General features: G+C 46.7%; 1 protein-coding gene across 3 annotated transcripts in view; it reads left to right on the plus strand.

Annotated features, from left to right (window-relative positions):
- GRIN2A (glutamate ionotropic receptor NMDA type subunit 2A) overlaps positions 1-23,260 on the plus strand; it is a 227,717-nt gene that overhangs the window by 156,530 nt on the left and 47,927 nt on the right. For all 3 annotated transcript variants that reach the window (XR_014213659.1, XM_082199615.1, XM_082199614.1), the window contains exons 5-9: positions 13,757-13,871; positions 18,201-18,406; positions 19,680-19,848; positions 19,996-20,149; positions 22,575-22,700. Coding sequence is in view for 2 of the 3 variants with exons in the window: in XM_082199615.1 (XP_082055741.1) it covers positions 13,757-13,871; positions 18,201-18,406; positions 19,680-19,848; positions 19,996-20,149; positions 22,575-22,700 (770 nt within the window). In the remaining variant the exon portion in view is untranslated. The remainder of the gene's footprint in view (positions 1-13,756; positions 13,872-18,200; positions 18,407-19,679; positions 19,849-19,995; positions 20,150-22,574; positions 22,701-23,260) is intronic.

Consider the following 23,260-nt stretch of genomic DNA (forward strand, 5'->3'; position numbering starts at 1 on the left):
TCCCCGTGACGGGGTGAGCTCCCATTGCAAAAGTGGGCAGAGCAAGAAATGCAATTATTTATTGACCAGCTAGGTTCTACCTGGGACGTGGATGGTGCTGTGGGTTAAACCACAGAGCCTAGAGCTGGCCAATCAGAAGGTCAACAGTTTGAATCCCCTGTGACAGGGTGAGCTCCCGTTGCTCGGTCCCTGCTCCTGCCAACCTAGCAGTTCGAAAACATGTCAAATAGGTACCAGATAAATAGGTACCACTCCGGCGGGAAGGTAAACAGCGTTTCCGTGCGCTGCTCTGGTTTGCCAGAAGCGGCTTAGTCATGCTGGCCACATGACCCGGAAGCTGTACGCCAGCACCCTTGGCCAGTAAAGTGAGATGAGCGCTGCAACCCCAGAGTCGGCCACGACTGGACCTAATGGTCAGGGGTCCCTTTACCTTTTACTTAATTACTCTAAGTGTCCCCCCCCCCAAAAAATTGCACAGGCCTATGTGCATGATCGGAAGGTCATAGCTCTGCAGTGGAGCATCTGCAGAAGGTCTTCAGTTCAGTCCCTGGCATCTCCAGAGTTGCTGGTTTTGTGGCCACTCAGAGTAGACAACATGGAGCAGAACTAAATGGAGCATAAAATGATCCATTGGGGTTGGGTTTTTTTGTACATTTTTTTAATTTCTACGTTGCCCTTCGTCTGAGGATCACAGCGTGGTTTGCAACATAAAAACACAAAAATGCATACCATGGTAACATGGTGTAGAGAAAGCAGACAGTTTTTCTCTAATATAATACTAAAGCCCAGAGTCGTTCAGTGAAGCTGAATTTTGCACGATTCAGTTCATCCAAAAAGGGCATCATTCTTCTATGTGATTTAGCAGACAGCTCATATAAAAACCGCGGACAGTCGGAGCTATCTTAGGCCATGTTCACACCATATATTTAAAGTGCTATGGTGCCACTTTAAACAGCCACAGCTTCCCTTAAAGAACTCTGGGAGATGTTAAGGGTACTGAGAGATGTTAGCAACCCCCCTATTCCTCTCACAGAGCTACAGTTCCAAGAGCCCCATGCAAAGAGGGATTGGCTGTGAAACTGCTCTGGTCTCCCTATTCAGCTCTCATTTTCATCCCCACTGCCCAGTCATGACCAGTGCCCATGGGGACTGGTAGGGCGGAAGGTAAGGAGCCCCACAGTAGGTGGCGCCAGAGAGCCAACAGCAGGCAGAGCCAGCTCATTCTAGTTCTGTCTCCACCGTCTTCCCTGCTGAGTTTTACAAGGGCAACACTGAGGCTAAGGAAGTGGAGGAGGAAGCCGACACCGAGGCTTGGACTGGGTGTAAGTAAGATGGCATACAAGCGGGGAATGACTGAGGGCAGACTGTGGTTGGTGAAGCAGTGCCCCATTTGCCCAAATAGAGAAGACTCCACTGTTCCTCTCCAGCCCTGCACCACTCCCTTCTTGACTGCTTTTACTAGGCTGGCATGTTTCTTGCCTCTTGATTGCCTGGGAGTCATTTTGGATTCACAGCTGTCCATGGAGGCACAGGTCAATTCTGTGTCCAGACCAGTTGTCTACCAGCTCCATCTGGTACACAGGCTGAGACCCTATCTGCCTGCGGACTGTCTCGCCAGAGTGGTGCATGCTCTGGTTATCTCCTGCTTGGGCTACTGCAATCCGCTCTACGTGGGGCTACCTTTGAAGGTGACTCGGAAACTACAACTAATCCAGAATGTGGCAGCTAGACTGGTGACTGGGAGCTGCTGAGACCATATAACACCGGTCCTGAAAGACCTACATTGGCTCCCAGTATGTTTCTGAGCAGGGACGCGGACTTATAAAAAATATTGGGGGGGCCCCGGGAAAGCTCATGAATAATAAATAAGCTCATGAATATGCAAATAAAGTGGCGCCGCCTCCTCGTGAGCGAATAGGGGAGAGCGTGCTGCGCCTATTAATCAGCTCCAAAGGAAATTGGGTGGAGCTTTTGCTCGGGAGGGAGGGCAGGAGGCATGCAGGCAGCCCGAGCCTGTGCATTTTGGGCTGGGGGAGGGGCGGCGATGGCGCTCTGCTGGAGGGGCGCCGGAGATTATTGGGGGGGCAGAGCCCCCCCAAACGAATTTTTGAGGGGGCTCGGGCCCCCTCAAGCCCCATGGAGTCGGCGCCTATGTTTCTGAGCAAAAGTCAAAGTGCTGGTGCTGACCTTTAAAGCCCAGTATACCTGAAGGAGCATCTTCACTCCCATTGTTCAGCCTGGACACTGAGGTCCAGCTCCGAAGGCCTTCTGTTGGTTCCCTCACTGCGAGAAGTGAAGTTACAGGGAACCAGGCAGAGGGCCTTCTCAGTGATGGCACCCACCCTGTGGAATACCCTCCTACCAGATGTCAAGGAAATAAACAACTATCTGACTTTTGGAAAACATCCAAAAGCAGCCCTGTTATGGGAAGTTTCTAATGTTAGATGTTTTGTTGTGCTTTTAATATTTTCTTGGGAGCTGCCCAGAGTAGCTGGGGAAACCCAGCCAGATGGGCCGAGTATATTATTATTATTATTATTATTATTATTATTATTAGGTGTATGTGTGTAGAAAACACACTGGAATGTAGGAAGTTAAAAGTCACATCACTGGGTCCTTCCACTTTTGCCTCTGGTCCTACCAAACCCTAGAAGGTTCTCCCTGAACCAGGACCCGAAAAATCTCCCACCCTTGTTTTAGCTCATCAGAAGATGTAACGGCAATTCCTGCATCTGTTTGAGTTGTATGTTTGCAAATTGGGTCGAAAGTCTCAGACCATTTCTGGTCTCCCTGCTTCGGAGGAAAGTTTCCACATTTCCACGCTGACGTGCACAGAGTGGGCTGTTCTGTTTGCTTTCAACATAGGCTCTTGATGGTCTGCAAACAGCCACTTGTTTCTCCTTTGCTTTCGATGCAGCGTTCCTGCTAATCATTTTTATTGTATTACCGTAACTGGCCACAAGGTGTCTCCGTTGCTTTTCTGAATCGCCGTTGAAATCGCACACGTTTTCAAAATCCCATTAAGAGTTTATATGGAAAAGTTTCTTTTCAACGATTGGACCTGGTTCTCTGACATCCCTCTCCAGGGCAGGCTCTGGTTCATTTGGTGTCAAATCCAAATGTTAACACGGGGGAACAAAGCAATAGGAAGTTCAGAGGGTTGTAGGAAGCAACCTTTTATCGAGTCCGTTCAGCTAGATCAGTATTGTCAACGCTAAGCAGGGTGGAAACACCAGGCGCTGCTAGATTACAACTCCCATAATCCCTGACTGTTGGGCCATTCTGGCTGGGGCTGATGGGAGCTGGACTCCAACAACATCTGGAGGGCCGCAGATTCTATGTCCCTGGCCTAGGTAAAGAAAGGTAAAGAGACGCCTGACCATTAGGTCCAGTCATGGGAGGGGTGGCTAACACCCCAGAGGACAGGATCACACTTCAAAACGACCTTGACAGATTAGAGAACTGGGCAAAAACAAACAAGATGAATTTTAACAGGGAGAAATGTAAAGTATTGCACTTGGGCAAAAAAAATGAGAGGCACAAATACAAGATGGGTGACACCTGGCTTGAGAGCAGTACATGTGAAAAGGATCTAGGAGTTTTGGTTGACCACAAACTTGACATGAGCCAACAGTGTGACGCGGCAGCTAAAAAAGCCAATGTAATTCTGGGATGCATCAATAGGAGTATAGCATCTAGATCAAGGGAAGTAATAGTGCCACTGTATTCTGCTCTGGTCAGACCACACCTGGAGTACTGTGTCCAGTTCTGGGCACCACAATTCAAGAAGGACACTGACAAACTGGAACGTGTCCAGAGGAGGGCAACCAAAATGGTCAAAGGCCTGGAAACGATGCTTTATGAGGAACGGCTAAGGGAGCTGGGCATGTTTAGCCTGGAGAAGAGGAGGTTAAGGGGTGATATGATAGCCATGTTCAAATATATAAAAGGATGTCACATAGAGGAGGGAGAAAGGTTGTTTTCTGCTGCTCCAGAGAAGCGGACACGGAGCAATGGATCCAAACTACAAGAAAGAAGATTCCACCTAAACATTAGGAAGAACTTCCTGACAGTAAGAGCTGTTTGACAGTGGAATTTGCTGCCAAGGAGTGTGGTGGAGTCTCCTACTTTGGAGGTCTTTAAGCAGAGGCTTGACAACCATATGTCAGGAGTGCTCTGATGGTCTTTCCTGCTTGGCAGGGGGTTGGACTCGATGGCCCTTGTGGTCTCTTCCAACTCTATGATTCTATGATTCTATGATTCTATGATTCATGGCCGACTCTGGGGTTGCGGCACTCATCTCGCTTTATTGGCCGAGGGAGCCGGCGTACAGCTTCCAGGTCATGTGGCCACCATGACTAAGCTGCTTCTGGCGAACCAGAGCAGTGCACGGAAACGCCATTTACCTTCCCGCCGGAGCGGTACCTATTTATCTGCTTGCACTTTGTGCTTTTGAACTGCTAGGTTGGCAGGAGCAGGGACCGAGCAACGGGAGCTCACCCTGTCGCGGGGATTCGAACCGCTGACCTTCTGATCGGCAAGCCCAAGAGGCTCTGTGGTTTAACCCACAGCGCCACCCGTGTCCCTGTCCCTGGCCTACACAGCAGGAATTCCTGGTTGCAGATGGCAGACAAGCCACAATTTACCTGGAGATGCCAAGAATTGTGTCTGGGGCCTTATCTATAATAGGAAATGCTCTGCCACTGAGCTATCCCCCTAACTGCAGAGGTTGCAGCTGGTATCTGCTGCGATAAGGGCAGGCCATTTTAGGATGTGAAACTTAATTTTTGCAAATTTCTTCATTGAGGGGTCTTATTTTGGGGTATGTGGAATTCAAGTCTGCTATTATTTTAGTGATTGGACAGCATTTAGCTTGGTCAGTCTTAGACCCTCCTAGCGTCCCTAATTTCCAAGGACAGTCCCGGAGTTACAGAAGCCGTCCCAGTTACTGATCTGATTCCCGAATCGCTCTGTTTCCATCGGATAAATGTTGGAGGGTATGGTAGGATGTCCCTGTTTTCTTTGGAGAATTGTTGCAGGCTATGCAGTTATGCGACCCCTGAGCTAAGGAGATAAGTAACTGCACAACCTTTAGAAGACATCTGAAGTACTGAAAAGTACTGAAAAGGCCCTGGCCCTAGTTGAGACCAATCTAATCACCTTGCTGCTTGGGACCTCCAAAGTGTTGTTCTTTGTGGACCTTAAGGTCCTCCGCAGGGCATACCAGGAGAGGCGGTCCCGTAGGTACGAGGGTCCTAGTTGCTGAGATCATGAGCGAAAGAGTGCTATTGTGCTTACATCCTCTCTGCTGGTTTCTTGGAAGCATCCAGCTGGCAATTGTGAGAACAGGATTCTGGATTAGATGGGAAGATGGAATGGTTGGTGGATTAAGAGAAGGACCAAGGCTCACCTGTAGAGCATCTGCTTTGCAAGGTCCCAGTTTCAATTCCCAGCATCTCCAGGTAGTACTGGGAGAGACATTTAACTGAAATCCTAACAGGCCACTGCCAGTCTGTGCAGGCAATATTGAGCCAGATGACCCAATAGTCTGACCCACTAAAGCGTCTTTCGATGTTCCTTTGGTTTTGATTTGATCTGGGAAAGCAATTCTTTCATTAAATTAAATAAATGCATAATCAATTACAGACTTCTTCCTGGTGCCACTGAGGCTGCTACTCATACAGCTGCGAAATAAAGTTACGGGGATATAGACCTTTGGTTAACTAGATGTTATATTCAAACTTTTTGCAGTTCTCGCCGTTTTATTGTCCTGTTACATCTGATTATGGTCTTCCAGTCCATTTTATCTTTAAATCTATTGACAGAAAGAGGAACACACTGACTGCTTTGAGATTTCAGCCCATGCCCATAGCATATTTAGAGGTGAGATTTGCTAGAATGCCTGCAAATTGTCATTGATGCATTTGTGGGCAGAGAGGGGTTGGAATATATTGTTCCCTGCGTATTGTAGTGTTGCCTGTATCATTCCTCTAGGGGTAGGGATTTTTTCCCTCCACCTTTAAGAGGTTCATGAGACAGTTTCTTTCTTTCTTTTCACAGTAGGGAGGGAATCTGTTACTTCTTGGTTGATAGAGATAAATATATCCCAGGTACGCTTTCTTAGCAGCACACAGATCAAGCAAAACCGTTTCACACAGAACGGGGTGCAACACTCTGGAAATCCTCTGTGCTAAAATGTATCTTTCTGCTTGACTATGGGGAAAATCCTAGGGTGAAATCCAGCTGGAACAGATCTATGGCCGAGCCATAGGCACCAACTCCTAGGGGCTGAGGCAGTTTGGGGCCCCCAATGCTTTTTCTTTCTTTCTTTCTCAAAAGTTTGTTTATTTGGTTTTTCATAATGTTAATACATAACATATATAACCATTATATGGTTTTGAATTATGGTGCTGGAGGAGACTCTTGAGAGTCCCATGGACTGCAAGAAGAACAAACCTCTTCATTCTGAAGGAAATCAGCCCTGAGTGCTCACTGGAAGGACAGATCATGAAGCTGAGACTCCAATACTTTGGCCACCTCATGAGAAGAGAAGACTCCCTGGAAAAGACACTGATGTTGGGAAAGATGGAGGGCACAAGGAGAAGGGGACGACAGAGAGCGAGATGGTTGGATAGTGTTCTCGAAGCTACCAGCATGAGTTTGACCAAACTGCGGGAGGCAGTGGAAGACAGGAGTGCCTGGCGTGCTCTGGTCCATTGGGTCATGAAGAGTTGGACACGACTAAATGACTAAACAACAATAACCATTTTTTAAGAAACCATAAAAATAAAACAAAAGGTTCCTCAAACCTTCAGACCTCCCTCCCTCCCTGGGTTCCAATTCAATCTTTCATTTCTGCATCTTTTACTAAAACCTATCTAATAAGTATCCATAGTTTCCAAAGTTTTGTTACTTTACAAGTGTCATTGTATCCCTGATAATGATCTCATCTGTTTACGGTGGTCTCTCAAATATATTATAAAGTTATCCCATTCTTTCACAAATATTTGGTCTTCCTGATTTCTCATCTTTCCCGTCATTCTTGCCATTTCGGCATAATCCATCAACTTGGTTTGCCGTTCTTCTCTGGTTGGTTTATCTTCTTTCCATCCATGGGCTAAGAGAATCCGTGCTGCTGCTGTAGCATACATAAACAGTCTTTTCTTCTCTTTTGGTAGTTCTGCACCTATGATTCCTGACAAAGAAACTTCTGGTTTTTTAAAAAACAAAAGTTATCTTCAACTTTTTTTTTCAGTTCATTATATATCATTTCCCAGTGCTTTTTAAAAATCTTTATTGCATTTTCAAAATTTTTTTATGAAAAGAAATCAGTTGAACATTGCATCCAGACACCTAAAAATACAAAGAAAAAGAAATAAGTAAAAATATAAAAAGAAAATAAAGAGAAATGAGAGGGGGAAATGCAAAAAAGAATTTGTCAAGTATACAAAATTGTTCAAAGGATACAAACACTAATTTAAATATTCTGTACACCAGGTTTTCAGAAAGAAATGCATTTTCATTCCTTCTTTTCTTTCTCTATGGTCACTTTCTTTCTGCTCCAGAAAACTAGTTTGAATCCCTGCTATATTAGTTTGACTTCCCTCTATCTCTTTGCGGCTTCAACACTTCTCTTAAGTAACAAGTATTCTGTATTCATTTATTTACAATCCATTTCCCCCATTATATCTGCAACAGATATAATGTATAACGACATCATTCCCCAATGCTTTTTCTTAGTGGGACAGGTCCTCCCAATGTTCAGAGGGTGGAGGAGGGGGAACGTGGAGCCGGACGCGACATGGCTTTGGTACCTGGTGGCTCCTTCTCCTGCCACATGGGGGAGGGATGGGGAAGCAGCCCCCAGCCAGTGGCCCACAGGAGGAGGAAGAGGATGCCAATACTGGAGCGAAGTCAGTGTGGCTCAGTGGCCAAAAACTCCTCCTGCTGCTGCTGCCACCACTGGCTGGGGGAAGGTGCGGTTTCCCCGGTCTTTCCTTTCCACCGGCCCCTGGGGCTGTGCTGCCACCCCCCCTCCGGCTTCTTGCAGCATCACGGGCATAATGTCAGGACGTTGCATTGGGTGCCCACAATCTTTTCCAGAAGTTGGCGCTTCTAGGATGAGCCGTTTGATTCCTAGCTCAGTTGGTGTGAACTCTGCTGTTATAAGAAAAAAAACAAACTGCTCCTTTTCCCTTATGGCATATCCAAGAGCCCATATAGAGTCCTTAAGTGGGTTCCCTATCGGTAGGAGAAAATAACAGAGGCCAACCAGAGAATAGTGAGAAGCAAAGCGGCTAGTAAGCCTGAACTTCATTAAACTGTTGCAACAGGGTCCTCACTCGCCACACGCAGGAGGGAGGAGAGAACCCAGAACAATGGTGGGCAAGCCCTTATATAGACTTTTGAAATTGCCCACCCTGTAGCCCAAGACCACCAGCCTCAAACATCATACATACATCACAGAAGGAGGCAGTCTACAGCAGAGGAGGCGGTCTACAGCGGAGGAGGCAGTCTACAGCAGAAATCCTGTCTGCCAGGATACCTGATAATGGTCACTGATTTTATTACCTGGGCAACCTGGCCATTCTTTTGTGATGGTTAATACTTTAGTTCAGGCATAGGTAAACTCAGCCCTCCAGATGATTTGAGACTACAATTCCCATCATCCCTAACCACTGGTCCTGTTAGCTAGGGATGATGGAAGTTGTAGTCCCAAAACATCTGGAGGGCTGAGTTTTTCCTATGCCTGCTTTAGTTCCTGAATCCAGGTCACAGGCTCACTCTATTAATGCACAAATGCAGCCTTAAGACAGGATTTGCAAGCTAAAAGACAATGGGAAGGCTTTCCCCATTTGCCTCCCTTACTGAAGAGGAATATTTGAGGTCATTGGGAGAGTCAAAATGGCTTCAGGATTGCTCTCCCATACTATTTCTGACACATGGTTCATATGTTTAGACATGTGTGCATTTATGAATATTTATTCTATATTTGAGACCTTAGAATTTTTATAACACTGCTGAAGATGCGGAAGATGTGTGCCCGTGCTAAATCCCAAACCATTCGTCTCAGCCATGTGACCTGGAAACCTGGCACAGACCACTATTTTAAAGGCCTGTTTCCCTCCCCTGCCAGGCTTAGGCAGAGTGGAAATAGCAGAACGAGGTCTAGATCCATTTTAACTTTACACCAGCTTGGTTTATGCCAGCTTCTTGTGCATAGGATTGCTCCTAAAGTCTGCATTTTTTGTGATAACGAATGGCTCTTTCACTGACTGACTGATCGCTTTGTGGTTCAGAAGTTTTGTTCTAAAGCTCTTCTGCCAATGACTAATTTAAAAAATATATATTGTGATCTCTCGTGGGCTGGTTGAAGCTCTCCGGGAAGAGAGAAACAGTGTGCGTTTTTGAGGTGGAAAGAGAGAGGTGCATGGAGGCCAGGGAAAGAACTGTGTGTGGAAGGATGTGCTATTTCCCATCTTTGGGATCTGCCAGAAAACCCACCAAACTGAACCTGGTGAAGCGAGGAACAGTGTGTGTTGAGTATAGCTGAATGCCAGATGTTGGAGGCTGCAGGAGGGGAAAGCAGACCCTATTTTCCAGGGACAGCCTTGGATTTACAGAAGCAGTCCCAGTTTCTGATTTGATCCCAGAATATCCCACTTTTCCTTAGGACATCCTGATTTTCATCAGAGAAATGTTGAAGGGTATAGAGTTATGCGACTTCCGGGCCAAGGAGACGAGTAACTATACAACCTTTAAAAGGAATCAGAAGGCAGCCTTGTATAGGGAATTCTTAAATGTTTAATGTTTTACTATGTTTTTATATATGTTGGAAGCCTCCCAGAGTGACTGGGACAATCCAGTCAGGTGGCTGGAGTATAAATAATAGAATTATTATGATGGAATAGGCCACCCCTATTTTCATCAGATAAATGTTGGAAGGTGTGGGAGAGTGGTCTCGTGTTTGCATCCTGTTTGTGGGTTTCCAACAGATTCATAGGATCATAGAATTGTAGAGTTGGAAGGGACCCTGGGGGGTTGGCTTCTGTGAGATGTAAGGGTAAAAGGTAAAGGATCCCTAGACAGTTAGGTCCAGCCAAAGGCGACTATGGGGTTGTGGCGCTCATCTCGCTTTCAGGCTGAGGGAGCCGGCGTTTGCCCACAGACAGCTTTCCGGGTCATGTGGCCAGCATGACTAAACCACTTCTGGAGCAACGGGACACCATGACAGAAACCAGAGCGCACGGAAACGCCATTTACCTTCCCGCTGCAGCGGTACCTATTTATCTACTTGCACTGGTGTGCTTTCGAACTGCTAGGCTGGCAGGAGCTGGGACAGAGCAACGGGAGCTCACCCTGGCACAAGGATTCGAACTGCCAACCTTCTGATCAGCAAGCCCAAGAGGCTCAGTGGTTTAGACCACAGCGCCACCTGCTCCCCTGCTGCTGTGAGAACAGGATTCTAGACTAGATGGGCCAGTGATCTGATCCAGCAGAGCTCTTCTTATGATGGGTAGATTGAATGCTGAATGAGAAGGTTGAGGAAGCTCCATCCAGCTGGGTGCCTACACATAAAAGCCTAGGATGATGTCAGCAGGTTCCAGGAACTCTCTCCATTGTGAGATTTTGTGGGGTGATGTGTGAGTTTTGTTGGGCACCTGGGTGAAAGCTGAGATGAAGAGCCAAGAGGCTGAGAGGGGATGTGCGCCTGCTTGCAGATTTCCCATAGAGGAATCTGGTGGACCACTGTGAGAACAGGATGCTGGTCTAGATGGGTCCTTGGCCTGATCCTGCAGGGATCTTCTCTTGTTCTCATAATCATAATCCAGAAGGCCTGGTGGCTGAGGGGCAAAAAGCTGTTTGGTTTAAATGTTCAGAAACAGCATTCAAGAAATCTCCCACCAGTGTCGAAGACTTAGAACCAACACTACATTATTTGATAACATCTGTCAAGATTTATCCTGGGTACAGTGTGCTGTTTCTGCCGATCAAAACCTAGCAAATCCATTTTCCCAGTTGCTACAGAGCTAGGCAAAACATGATTGGAACAATCTATTACTAGCATAAAACCGAGCATGGACTTAATAGCTTTCCAGGCTTGAGAAATTGCTCTCCTGCTCTTTGGTAATGGGCCAGGTTCTTTTGTTTTTGCTGGCCTCATTCATACGTGCAAGTTGATGCTCCCGAGAACCAACGACTTATGCATATGCCTGAGCCAGCCCATAATGACATAGGGATGCGCATTATTTTAATGTTGCTGCTTTAAACTCCCAGCACCATTAACAAATGACACTTCCCAGGATTCCATTTTTGTGGGGGTGGGGGGGAGCCACGATCATTTAAAGTGGCGTGATACTGCTTCAAATATATAATGCCCATGGGGCCTTGCTTTCTTCCAAGCTAGCCCTGCAAGGAGGCTGTCCGATGGGGGATTTGGTTGATATTTCAGCTCAGCCTGTGCTTGAACACATTTCCGATTTGCTGCGTAGTTGAACCAAAGCTCTGTTCGCAGGAGGAACGGCTGAATCTCTGGAATCAACAAAGAAGCAGTTTTCCTGTATCATATACCTTGCAGCATATTTCAAGAAAGGCTCTGGAAAGTGTTATGAATGAGATTTCAAGAAATAATGAAATGAAAGATTGCCTAAAAAGATATTAGAATAAACTAAAATTAACAGCCCCTTTTTCTCGCTGGTTCAGATCTGTGATCCATGAAACTAATTCCATGAGCCCTAGAAGGGGACTGGGAAGAATTGCAGGGATGGCTGGTGTTCATTGCAACTGGACTTGTGTGGAAGGCTGGGAGGCCAGCAGTAGGTGGCAGCAGAGCTGATCGCAGGCAGAGCTAACTTAGTTCTAGTTTTGGCCCCATCTTCCTGCTTTCTTGAGTTCCACATGGGCAACACTGAGACCCCAGAGGAGGAAGCTGTCAGGCAGTGCTGCCTCCTGGAGGCTGTAAGGAAGAAGGCAAGCAGGTGGGGTCTGGCTGAGTGAAGTTGGTGGGGCAGTGCCTCATTGGCTAATGGGCCAGCTTCTCACTGTTTCCGTATTATCAGAGAAATGTTGGAGGGTATGCATTAGCCACCTGTACAACTTTCATAATTGCTCCTCCACCCGCTTTTGCCTCTGTCCGTTCCCACCACTGACATTTGAACATCACATGCAAAGACCTCCTGGAGCAGCAAAAAGGTTTCCCAGTCTTGTTGTCAGGAGACCTATGTGGATCTGTAGTTAAAGGCAGTTTGGAAACAGCAACTGGTCCAAAATGCACACACTGGAGCATTGAGTAGAGCCACACAACTGGATCGAGCCATGTGGAGCTTTAGGCATCTTCATTCATTGCGTGTATGTTTGCAAGTGTGATGCAAGTCCCAGTGCTATTGGCCTGAACAATCAAGGATGAGGATGTCTTATGAATCACCACCTCCCCTATGAACCAGCCCTGGGCTCCACAGTCACGTCTCTGCCTGTCTTTGCATCCCATCACCAGTAGAGATATATTGTTTGGGTACCAGAGGCAGAGACTTTTTGATGGTGGGACAAAATTGTGGAAGAATCCATCTAGTGTGCCCTCTCTCTTTCTCTTTTTCTGTCTCTGCTTGGCATTTGAAACTTCCTTGTTCAATGTTTAGTGGCCCAGAGCCTTCTGAAATTGCCTCTACTCTGCTGTTGTTAAAGTTATAGGTGTTGAATTGTGTACTTTCGCATTTTGCTTCAAAATCTTTGAATGAGCGATGCCTTTGACATTTGTAAGCTGTGCTGGGGTTTATGGAAAAGCCAGCTCAAGATCTAAACAGGTAATAAATTCTCATCAGATCCCACTGGGTAAACAAGCGCAACTGCAGCATAAGTTAACGGATGCTTGGCTCAAATGAATAAAGCCCGTCTTTTTACTGTCACAACCATTTCTTCCTTTCTGTATCGCAGTATCACACTCCTGGTGGCACTTAGCTGCAAAATCACAGGCGCAGGTTTTTATCAGAATCATTATTGTGTGCTTTAGGTGCGTTATTATCTGCAACAGGCTTCGTTTCCTATCATGACCCCTTTCCGAAAGCACAGGCATCTCTCTCTTCGGGGCAGAACGCAGATTGAAATCCTGGATGTGCGCTGCATGGACTGTTAAATTAATCGCGCATCGTCTTGCACATCTGCTCACTGCTGTACTTTTCCTTGCAGGTCCAGCGATAAACGATATTTCCAATCTGGCCACAATTTGGCCACTCCTTTTCTGAAGGTCCCACAGATATTGTGAAGGGGCTTGGGGGGGATGATCTTCTTAAATGTGCTCTCTGTCTGAGACACTCCCCTGCCCTGGCCAATGCAGGGACTTTGCAGCAGCCCAGCAGAAGCAGTGGATGCTCTCCAGACCATTCATACTGGCTCATCTCTCATAGTCTAACTTATTATGTGGAGGGATAAGAAATGGCCTGCGTTTTGCAGAATTGGGCACATCTGCATAATGGCTTGGCTGCCACTTCAAAGTAACAGCCTCTTGGTCCCTTTAGCCCTGGAGGCTTTGGCTGCAAAACCACACTTACAGAGGAATTAAGCGCCGCCGATCTTAATGGGACTAATTCCCCAGCGCGTACATGGCGGATTTGGTTTCAGCCCCCCAAAAAGAGGGGTTTTGGAGCAAAGAGAGGATTTATGGTGCATGTTTCGTCGGAGCTAATCCAATGACTGAATTAGCTTGCTCATTAACCGTTGGACAGCTCATTAATTTCCCTTTGAACGTTTCCTTTCTCTCTAGGTTTATGATGAATGTGACCTGGGAAGGCAAGGATTTATCCTTCACCGAAGATGGCTACCAGGCGCACCCCAGACTGGTGGTCATTGTGCTAAATCAAACCCGGTCGTGGGAGAAGGTAAGGCAGGGCTGCCTTGGAGCTCACGACAGAGGAGCAGAAACAATTCCACGGTTCCATTTCTTAAAATAGCTTTTGAATTTCATGCACGGAGCACAGAGCATGCACTATTTGCTTTGTGCCTTGCCGTTGCCTTCTGCATATTGACGTCTTTCTCTGCCCTTGGTATTATCCAGTGCATAGGAATGTAAGACAAGCCCTGATGGATCAGGCCAATGGCCCACCTGACAGTGGAGGTAGATAGAACATAGCCTTCATGGCTTGCATATTCATAAAACTAGAGAAAGAAGGTATTTCTTGGTGCAAGCTGCTATGTGGCTAGGGAGGGAACCGTAGCTCAGTGGTGGAGCAGAAACCCCCCACCTCCAGTTAAGTGGACCATGTAGCAGGAAAAGACCCCTGCCTGACACCCTGGAGGTACAAAGCTGAGCCTACCATTAGGCAGATGCTAAGAGGGAGGCACGGGACATGGGTGGCGCTGTGGGTTAAACCACAGAGTCTAGGACTTGCCGATCAAAAGGTTGGCGGTTTGAATATCCATGACGGGGTGAGCTCCCATTGCTCGGTCCCTGCTCCTGCCAACCTAGCAGTTCAAAAGCACATCAAAGTGCAAGTAGATAAATAGGTACTGCTCTGGTGGGAAGGTCAATGGCATTTCCGTGCGCTGCTCTGGTTCACCAGAAGTGGCTTAGTCATGCTGGCCACGTGACCCGGAAGCTGTACGCTGGCTCCCTCGGCCAATAAAGTGAGATGAGCGCCACAACCCCAGAGTCAGCCACGAGTAGACCTAATGGTCAGGGGTCCCTTTACCTTTAAGAGGGAGGTACAGAGGAGACAAAAGACATCTGAAGAGAGCCCTGTGTCAGGAAGTTTTTAATGTTTGATGTTTTATTGTGTTTTGATATATGATGTAAGCTGCCCAGAGTGGCTAGGGAAACCCAGTCAGATTGGGGGGGGGATATAAAAATTATTACTATTATTATTATTATTATTATTATTATTATTATTATTATTATTGGGTTTGCAGTAGAGAATTGTCCTTTTGGGTCAATGGAGCACCACAGTGATCAGCCAGCACTCACCTCATTACCTTCTTATTTGCAACCTGTTTAATGGGTGGCACTGTCTGGCAGATAGGGCTGGAGACAGCAGAAGAACAATTGCAAATGTTACCTTTGTAATGTCAGCTGTGTTTCTGCACACATTCGCATGCCATCCAGACAAGCAAGAGGCATTCTTGGAGTCACAACATACACCCCATGCAAACTGCAGAATGTGACGACACCCTACATTTCTATGCATATAGGAAGACGTGTAACGTGTAGCTGGTCCCTTCGTCTCCCTCTCTCTCCAAAAAATGAGAAGAAAGGGAACCCTGGGATTTGATTTGAGGATGGTTCCAAATGGCACGGAAAGGCTTGGATTTTAACTCAATTTAGCTCTCAATTAATTCACTGTTGCAGCGCGGCAGTCCCATCTGTAAAAAGCTGGTGTCCTTATTAATCTCATCTGTAACTAAACGTGGAGAGAGAGAGAGAGAGAGAGAGAGAGAGATGAAGCAGAGTGTTGCTGGTCACATTCAATCATTTCTATATACCATTTACTGTATAATTCTTTGCCCGAGTCACATGCTCCCAAAAACCTTTTACCGTGCTGCTCAAGGGCCATTTTAACTTTGAGAGAATGGCGCGATTCTCCATATGGGCAGCAATTAAAGCCGGCGTGCATTAATTCATGGTAATCATGATTCTTGGTGCATAATAGCAGTTATGTTTAAGAATGCTGGAGAGAGAGAAAGGAAAGAAACGGATGATCGTCAAGGGCACACGGTTGCTTACGATGCCCATTAGACGAGCGCAGGGAAATGTGCAGCGAGTTGATCAAAGACTGAGCCAAAATAACAAGGGGGAGCAAAGGACCTGGACTGATTTGTTGGGCCGGCCCTGACAATAGCCATCAGGGGCCTGTGGCCGATATCCCCTGCGGTCAGCTCAGCAGCTGGAAAAGGTGAAGAAAATGGCAAATGGATTGAGAGCTCGAAGAAGCAACTTCCTTGAAAGGCAAGCCGAAATTGGGAGTAGCTTTCAGATGTTGTTGGAATACATATCCCATCATCTCCTGATCACTAGCCATACTGACAGAGGCTGATGGGAGCTGGAGTTTAATAACATCTAGAGAGCACTGTGTTGCCTACCCTGGGGCTAAACGTTTGGGTATGTCTTAGTTTGGGCATGGGGTGGTGGTAGGCACAAGATGGGGGTTTATAAAAATTAGGCATGGTGGAGAATTGGTCTGAGACCATTTCTTTGTTAGGTTAGATCTCCAGTGAGAATGCATAAGAGAATGGGCAAAATAACATCTTCCCCTCAAGGCACTACAGTTCCCAGAGTTCCCTGGGGAAAGGGATTGATTGTTAAACTGTTATGGGAATTAAAGCTCCTTGAGGGGAATAGAGGGTCTCCTACCAACGCTCAGCACCCCTAACAAACTTCAGCTCCCAGAATTCTTTGGGGGAAGCCATGACTTGTTTAAAGTGGTATCATTGTGCTTTAAGTGTATTGTGTGAATCGCTACCATCTATGGCAGTGTAGAACTGGTTACCTGCATTGGCTATTGCCCTTGGATAGTCTTCCATGAACTGTGTTTGCACTAATTGAGAGAATCAGCAGCTAGCCCAGGATCACCCAGTGAGCTTTGTGGTTAAGTAAGGGATTTGAACCCTTGTCTCCCAAGTCCTAGTCCAACACTCTAACCACTACACTACCTCTGGCTCCCTTCCCACCCCCAATATAGCAGAGTTCCTCCTTTAAGTTCACTCATTTGGGTCCCTGAAGCCAACTGTCTGATCAGGTTTTCCCTCGTACACCGCCACTGGCCTGCCTCATCCCCAGCCCATTGTGTTAACCTGATTAACAATATACTGTTGACTTCCTCAAAACTGTTCTGCTTCTGGTAATTGTTCCTTCCATTTCAAAATAGCAGGGAAAATGGACACCCCCTCGCCAAAGCATCCATCATCTTTCTCAGCCAAGACTTTAAATGCTCTTTTGAGAATTAGTGCCCACGCTCCCAGAGTGGAAGGATCTATGAATATCTTTTATTGTGCAATAAAGGACAATATTCATTCCCAAGGACTGATTAGCAGCTTTGCATTGTGTGGCATCCTTGAGGAGTCTCATTCCTTTTTAGTTTTATATTCAGCCTTTCTCTGTTCCTTCATATGACCGGCCAGCAAAAACCTGCTTTAATAGGTTGCCTTTTCTCTCTTTTCTGCAATTAATTCTGGTGGTTCAGTGGGGATTTAGTGGGGCAGCCTGGGCAAAGAGGGGACAGGGAGCCTTTGACAGTCCTCTGTATCTCATCAGGAGTATACACGAGGCCTTCCGTTACAGAGTATTTAGCCCAGTATTGTCTGCTTTGACTGCTGGAAATTCTCCAGGGTCTCAGGATATTTCTCATCCCCCTGCTACCAAATTCTTTTAAAACTGGGATTCTGGGACTAGAATCTTTGTCCTTCTGCATTCAAAACAGCTGACCTACCACCCAGCTTCAGGTGCTCCTGAAGACGATATGAGGCAGCTGCACAGTAGGGACAAGGGCCATAACTCAGGGGTAAAGGTAAGGTCCAGTCGTGGCCGACTCTGGGGTTGCGGTGCTCATCTCGCTTTATTGGCCGAGGGAGCCGGCATACAGCTTCTGGGTCATGTGGCCAGCATGACTAAGCTACTTCTGGCAAACCAGAGCAGCTCATGGAAATGCCGTTTACCTTCCCGCCGGAGCGGTACCTATTTATCTACTTGCACTTTGACATGCTTTCAAACTGCTAGGTTGGCAGAGCAGGGACCGAGCAATGGGAGCTCACCCCGTCGCGGGGATTCGAACCACTGACCTTCTGATCAGCAAGTCCTAGGCTCTGTGGTTTAGACCACAGCACCACCCGCGTCCCAGCTCAGGGGTAGAACACCTGTTTTGCATGCAGAAGGTCCTAGGTTTGATCCCCAGCATCTCCAGGTAAGGCTGGCTAAATTTCAAGAATCACATTACCATTATATGTTATTTTACCCCATGTATTCCAGTGCAAGGGAAACACAATGAAAATGTGGGCAGCGAGAGGTAATTGATTACGTGTTGTTTGCAGACCGAAAGTAACAGTGGGTATGCATTGAACTTCAATGAAAGCTGCTTATAAAAAAATAAATCTGCAGACCGTTGAGGAAGCAGGGCAAGCTGCCCTCAAGAATGGGGAAAAACGATACAAGCTGAAATGGGCAGCTTTGCTCAGGCTGAGATCAACCGCTTCTGAGCCGTGTTCACGTCTCCCCATTGCAGGTGGGGAAATGGGAGAACAAAACACTTCTGCATAAGCATTCGGTGTGGCCCAGGTTCAATTCCTTCAACGACAGCGAGCCGGACAACAACCACCTGAGCATCGTCACCCTGGAGGAAGCCCCTTTTGTCATCGTGGAGGACATGGACCCTTTGACGGAGACCTGCGTGAAGAACACGGTGCCCTGCCGGAAGTTTGTCATCATTAAGTAAGTCTGTCATTTCCCGACCCCCATCCTCAAAGGGCTTTCTGCAGGGAAGTCTTTCCCCCCTGAACAGGTGTTGAAAAGCCAAAGGGTGAAGGCTTTAAGTATGAAGGCCAGTGGGTTGGATCTTAGCTTTCTGCTCTCCAATTCCACAGCCAAGCTGCATCTGGCCTCTATTGGCTGCTGAATCCAAGCCCCGTCCCCCCCTCAAAATCCAACTGTTATCAGAGGTGGCACCATGTATGTGGAATATGCTTCCCAGAAAGCTGTGGATGACACTGAACACTGAACATTTTAGGAGAGGCCACAACAGATGGGTTGCAGCAATGCTGTTGTTGCCATGTTGGATTCTGGCTTAGGCTGACCAGACGAAAGGAACATTCCACGTGTGTCTGGACTAAGATGCGCTCTTTTGATGGAGGTGCTTGCCATCCATTTCCATGAGTGTTGCAACGTGGCTGGAAAAAGCCATGAGACAGTTTAGAACAAGGTGCGTGTTTCTGGCCAACCACATGCCCCACCTTCCTATATCTGTGCCTCTGTTGAGAGAGCTCTGTATGGAGCAAGAACACTTTGTTCACTTCCTAGTTTATTTTGAGGGCTTTCTAGATTTCTCCCATATTGCAAAAAGCGCTGCTTTTTAACAGCTTCTCAGCCATTCAGTGAAACAGCCACTGCTTTTCATTTCGTAGTAACACTAAGGCATACTACTCTGTGAATTGCCATTTTGGGATTCATAATGTGCATTATTAAGTTTAAATCAAATGGGTTCCACATGGTGAGTTGTGAGTCAGAGGTAGGTCTTGGATCTGGGCCACTGTTTTAGGAAACTCGGGAAGGTATCTGTTTATAATACTCATATAATAATGTCATATATTGATACATATAGGGTGGTATTCAGTTAGGTTTTGCTCAGAATAATTAACGGACATGACTAGTTATTAGGTCATTTGATGATCATGACGGAAAATGTAAAAAGAGCTGTGCTGGATCAAATTGCAGGTGTTTCTAGCTCAGCATCCTCTTCCACACCCAGGTGATGACTTCCTGAACGCTCAAAGCAGCACATGCAGCCAACAGGCATTTCCTGTTATTTCCCTGTGCAATTGATATTGAGATACACTGCCCCTGAACGTGGAGGTTTTGCATAGACATCCTGACTAGAAGTACTCATGCACAGACCTGCCTTCCTAGCCCAAGTATTTGCCTACCCCCTTTAAAAGCCAAGAGATCCCTTTGGGTTTCTTAGTTAGCTTTTGTTTGCTTGCCTCATCAGCAACATCACCAAGGAAGGAAAGAACGTGAAGAAATGTTGCAAGGGCTTCTGCATCGACATCCTGAAGAAGCTCTCCAAAGCCATCAAATTCACCTACGACCTCTACCTGGTGACCAATGGCAAGCACGGGAAGAAGATCAACAACGAGTGGAACGGAATGATTGGGGAAGTAAGTTATGTTAGGTAAAAGAGCTCTTAAGTCAAAAGTTGGCCACGCACAAATGTTCTGATTTCGCCTGAGACGGGACAGACCTCCCTTGGTGGACTGACCTTGCCTGTCTTTTCTCTTTCTCTCTTTCTTCTCTTTGGGCATCAGGTGGTCAAAAAGCAAGCCGTGATGGCCGTGGGATCCCTCACCATCAACGGTGAGCGTTCGGAGGTGGTTGATTTTTCTGTGCCCTTTGTAGAAACGGGAATAAGCGTCATGGTGTCACGGAGTAACGGCACGGTGTCTCCATCTGCTTTTTTAGGTAAGCCCCCTCCCGTTTTCCTGTTTCTACAGACTGATTCAACTTTATCTCCCCCCTTCCCGTATACTTTGACAGCTTTCATTCTCCCCTCCCCTCACCCTCCAAAAACCTGCACAGTACGCCTAGCAGTTCCATGACACATTTCTGTCACTCTTTTAAAAATTGCACATTTAAAAGTATGGATAACAGACTCATCTGCTTAATATAGTGCTGAAGACGGGGGCCTACTTTCAGCCAGGGAGCTAGAAACTTCTTCTGCCACGTTTGACATGCTCTCGGTGCAGTTCTTTGGATGCTAGGTGGTCACAAGCGCCAGTGCCAGTGAAATATACTCGGAGTCGAGAGTGGATTTCATGCTCTTTATTCAGCTCATAGTGATGAGGAGGAAGTTCCTCCAGAATGTCTGTTTTATATACATTGTTTACACAATGGGCCCCACGTGATTGGCTAATTCCAGGATTCACCTGTGGGCCAATCAGGTTGCGGATTCACTTCTACCTGGAGCTGGATTGGGTGGCTCCTGTGGACCAATCAGACTGCTGCATTCTGGACCCTATAGTTCTAGGACCAATCAGACTGCTGCATTCTGAATCCTATTGTTCTAGGACCAATCAGACTGCTGCATTCTGAATCCTATTGTTCTAGGACCAATCAGACTGCTGCCTTTTGGATCCTATTCAACTCAGTACATAATAGCCAGCCTGCTCTGTGAAATCCCCTGGGGCAGGGTGAGGATTGAGAGATTAAATGGTGAGGACGGCAGATCTGCAGTCCTGAATGGAATACGGATGTGTCTTCAGACGCTGCAGCAGAAGCACTGGACTTGCAATGCTATTAGAGCATGTTTATTTCTTTTGTTCGTTTCTTTATTATTTATCATGTTTGCATTCCACCTTCTTTCCTCCAAGGAGTTCAGGGTGGTGCAAGCTGTTCTCCCCCTTTTGCTGCAGGTTCTTCTTACTTTATTACCCTACGCCTTCCTTTCTGTTTTGTACTTGCCTTGGTTTCCATGAAGCCGGATTTTTGTTTGCTTTTACTTTAGCCTATTTGGTGTTATTGCATTATGGTTTGCTAGGGCTGTTGCCCCTTTTAAGTTTCAGTAATACGAAGCATTTAAAAAAATTATAAAAGCCAGAGGTACACACATCTTGGAAACCAAGCCCTATGAGGAATGGTTGAAGGAGCTGGGTATGTTTAGCCTGGAAAAGAGGAGAATATGAAAGGGGATATGATAGCTGAAGATGGCTATTTGAAAATATCTGAAGGGATGCCATATGGAAGATGGAGCCCAGATCTCCTGTCCCTCCCCTTCTGTTGTTTTAACTTTGAAAACTTTTTTTTAAAAAAATTAAAAATTAAAATTAAAAATTAAAAAAAATAGAAAAAACCAACTTTGCTTTCAGGCTGGCTCTCCTCCTGAAAACTGGCATGCATTAGCACCTACAGATATACATTAGCTCTGTGGTCCCCAAAGTGGGTGTTACCACCCACGGGGGGGGGGGAGGTGGGATTAGCTAGCAGGATGCTAAGAGGCAAGGGGGAGGGGTTGGAAACGTAAATTGACTATTAGCCTTTGAAAAGCTGATATCCCTGGATCGAGTTAATCATTTCTGTTGAATCAATTAAACTAAATAGTTTTAAATGGCTTTTGAATAAATGTGCAATTGATTGGTTTTTTATTGTGTTATTATCTTCCTTAGTGGCTTGTGCAAACCACTATTCTGGTTAATGTTTTTTTTTTTTTAGGGTAGGGGACGCGGGGGATGAATTTATGGAACTAAGGGGGCCCCCAGAGTTTGGGATCTGCATTAGCTCATGCAGTTTTCTGCAAATTTGTGCTTGCCCTCCAAGTCTTTCAATGGCATTGGGTGCTTGCAAACTGTGCTCTTCTCCCAAGAGTTGCTAAACCTTTGCCTCCCACCCCCAAATGAAATAGAAACTTGATCTGGACGTGTCCTAATTACGGAGGCAAAATCCCAGGAGAGAAGTGGCAGTGAAGCGAGATTGTCGTCTCCCCCCCGCCCCCCCAATCAATTTAACCTAACCTGACATCTTTCCATGTGCTAGCTATGCATCCAACTGCAGCACAGATCTTGATGACCCTGAGCAAAGTTGCAAGGTGGGGGGCCTTTGTTTCTATTATACCTCTTCACCGCCCCCTCGGGCTTTCTACCAGGCCAGATCCCTGCATGGGACTCGCTTCTGACACTCGCAGCTCAAGATGCATTGCTGAGTGGGGGGTCTCTCTCTCCAGCCTGCATTGCGACTCTGGGGAGACGTAGCCGCATTGTCAGATTACCTGCTGCTATTTTGGTTCTTAAAACACACACAAAATCTCCGGTGAGCAAGCAACCGTGTCAACGCTTCCTTCCCCTCTCCCCGCAGAAGGCTGTTTGTTGCAACTCACGCTCTCCTCTTTCCGCAGAGCCCTTCAGCGCTTCCGTCTGGGTGATGATGTTTGTGATGTTGCTGATTGTGTCGGCCATTGCCGTCTTTGTGTTTGAGTACTTCAGCCCCGTGGGCTACAACCGGAACCTGGCACAAGGGAAAGGTATGACTCCCTGTTCAGGGAATGACTTGCCAGAAGTTTCCTTCTGTCTCCTCTTTTGCCTTTCCCCCCGCTTTGCACCTCCTTAACCCCATATTGGCTTCCTGGGAAACAGTTAGACAGTACACAATGGAAGTGGTCAGAGAGTCTCATTTAATAAGTGGCCTACAATGGACTAGTTCTTTGTGGGCGACTCTCAGTCCTTGGCTGAGATGGGCACATTCTTTTGCACACATAGGGGGCCCTGAGATCAGCCCCTGAAAGTCTGTCTCAAAGAAAGGACTTCTTCAGGCAGTGCACAGTTAAACTATGGAACTCCTTCCTGCAGGAGGCACCCATGACTGCCAACCTAGATGGCTTTCAAAGAGAAGTGGACAAATTCACAGAGGAGAGGACTGTTGAGAGTGTTGGGCTTTCAGAGGAAGAGAGGAGAACTAGCCCCGCTGTACATCAGGGAGGGCTGTGTGGAGTCTCTTCCTTTAAAATCCTAGGAGTTTATCTCAGTGAAGACTTTACTTGGAAAATAAATACAACCCAAGTGGTTAAGAAAGCCCAACAGAGAC

Source organism: Podarcis vaucheri (assembly GCF_965113315.1).
Source record: "Podarcis vaucheri genome assembly, chromosome: 14".
In the NCBI taxonomy this organism is placed as follows: Eukaryota; Metazoa; Chordata; class Lepidosauria; order Squamata; family Lacertidae; genus Podarcis; species Podarcis vaucheri.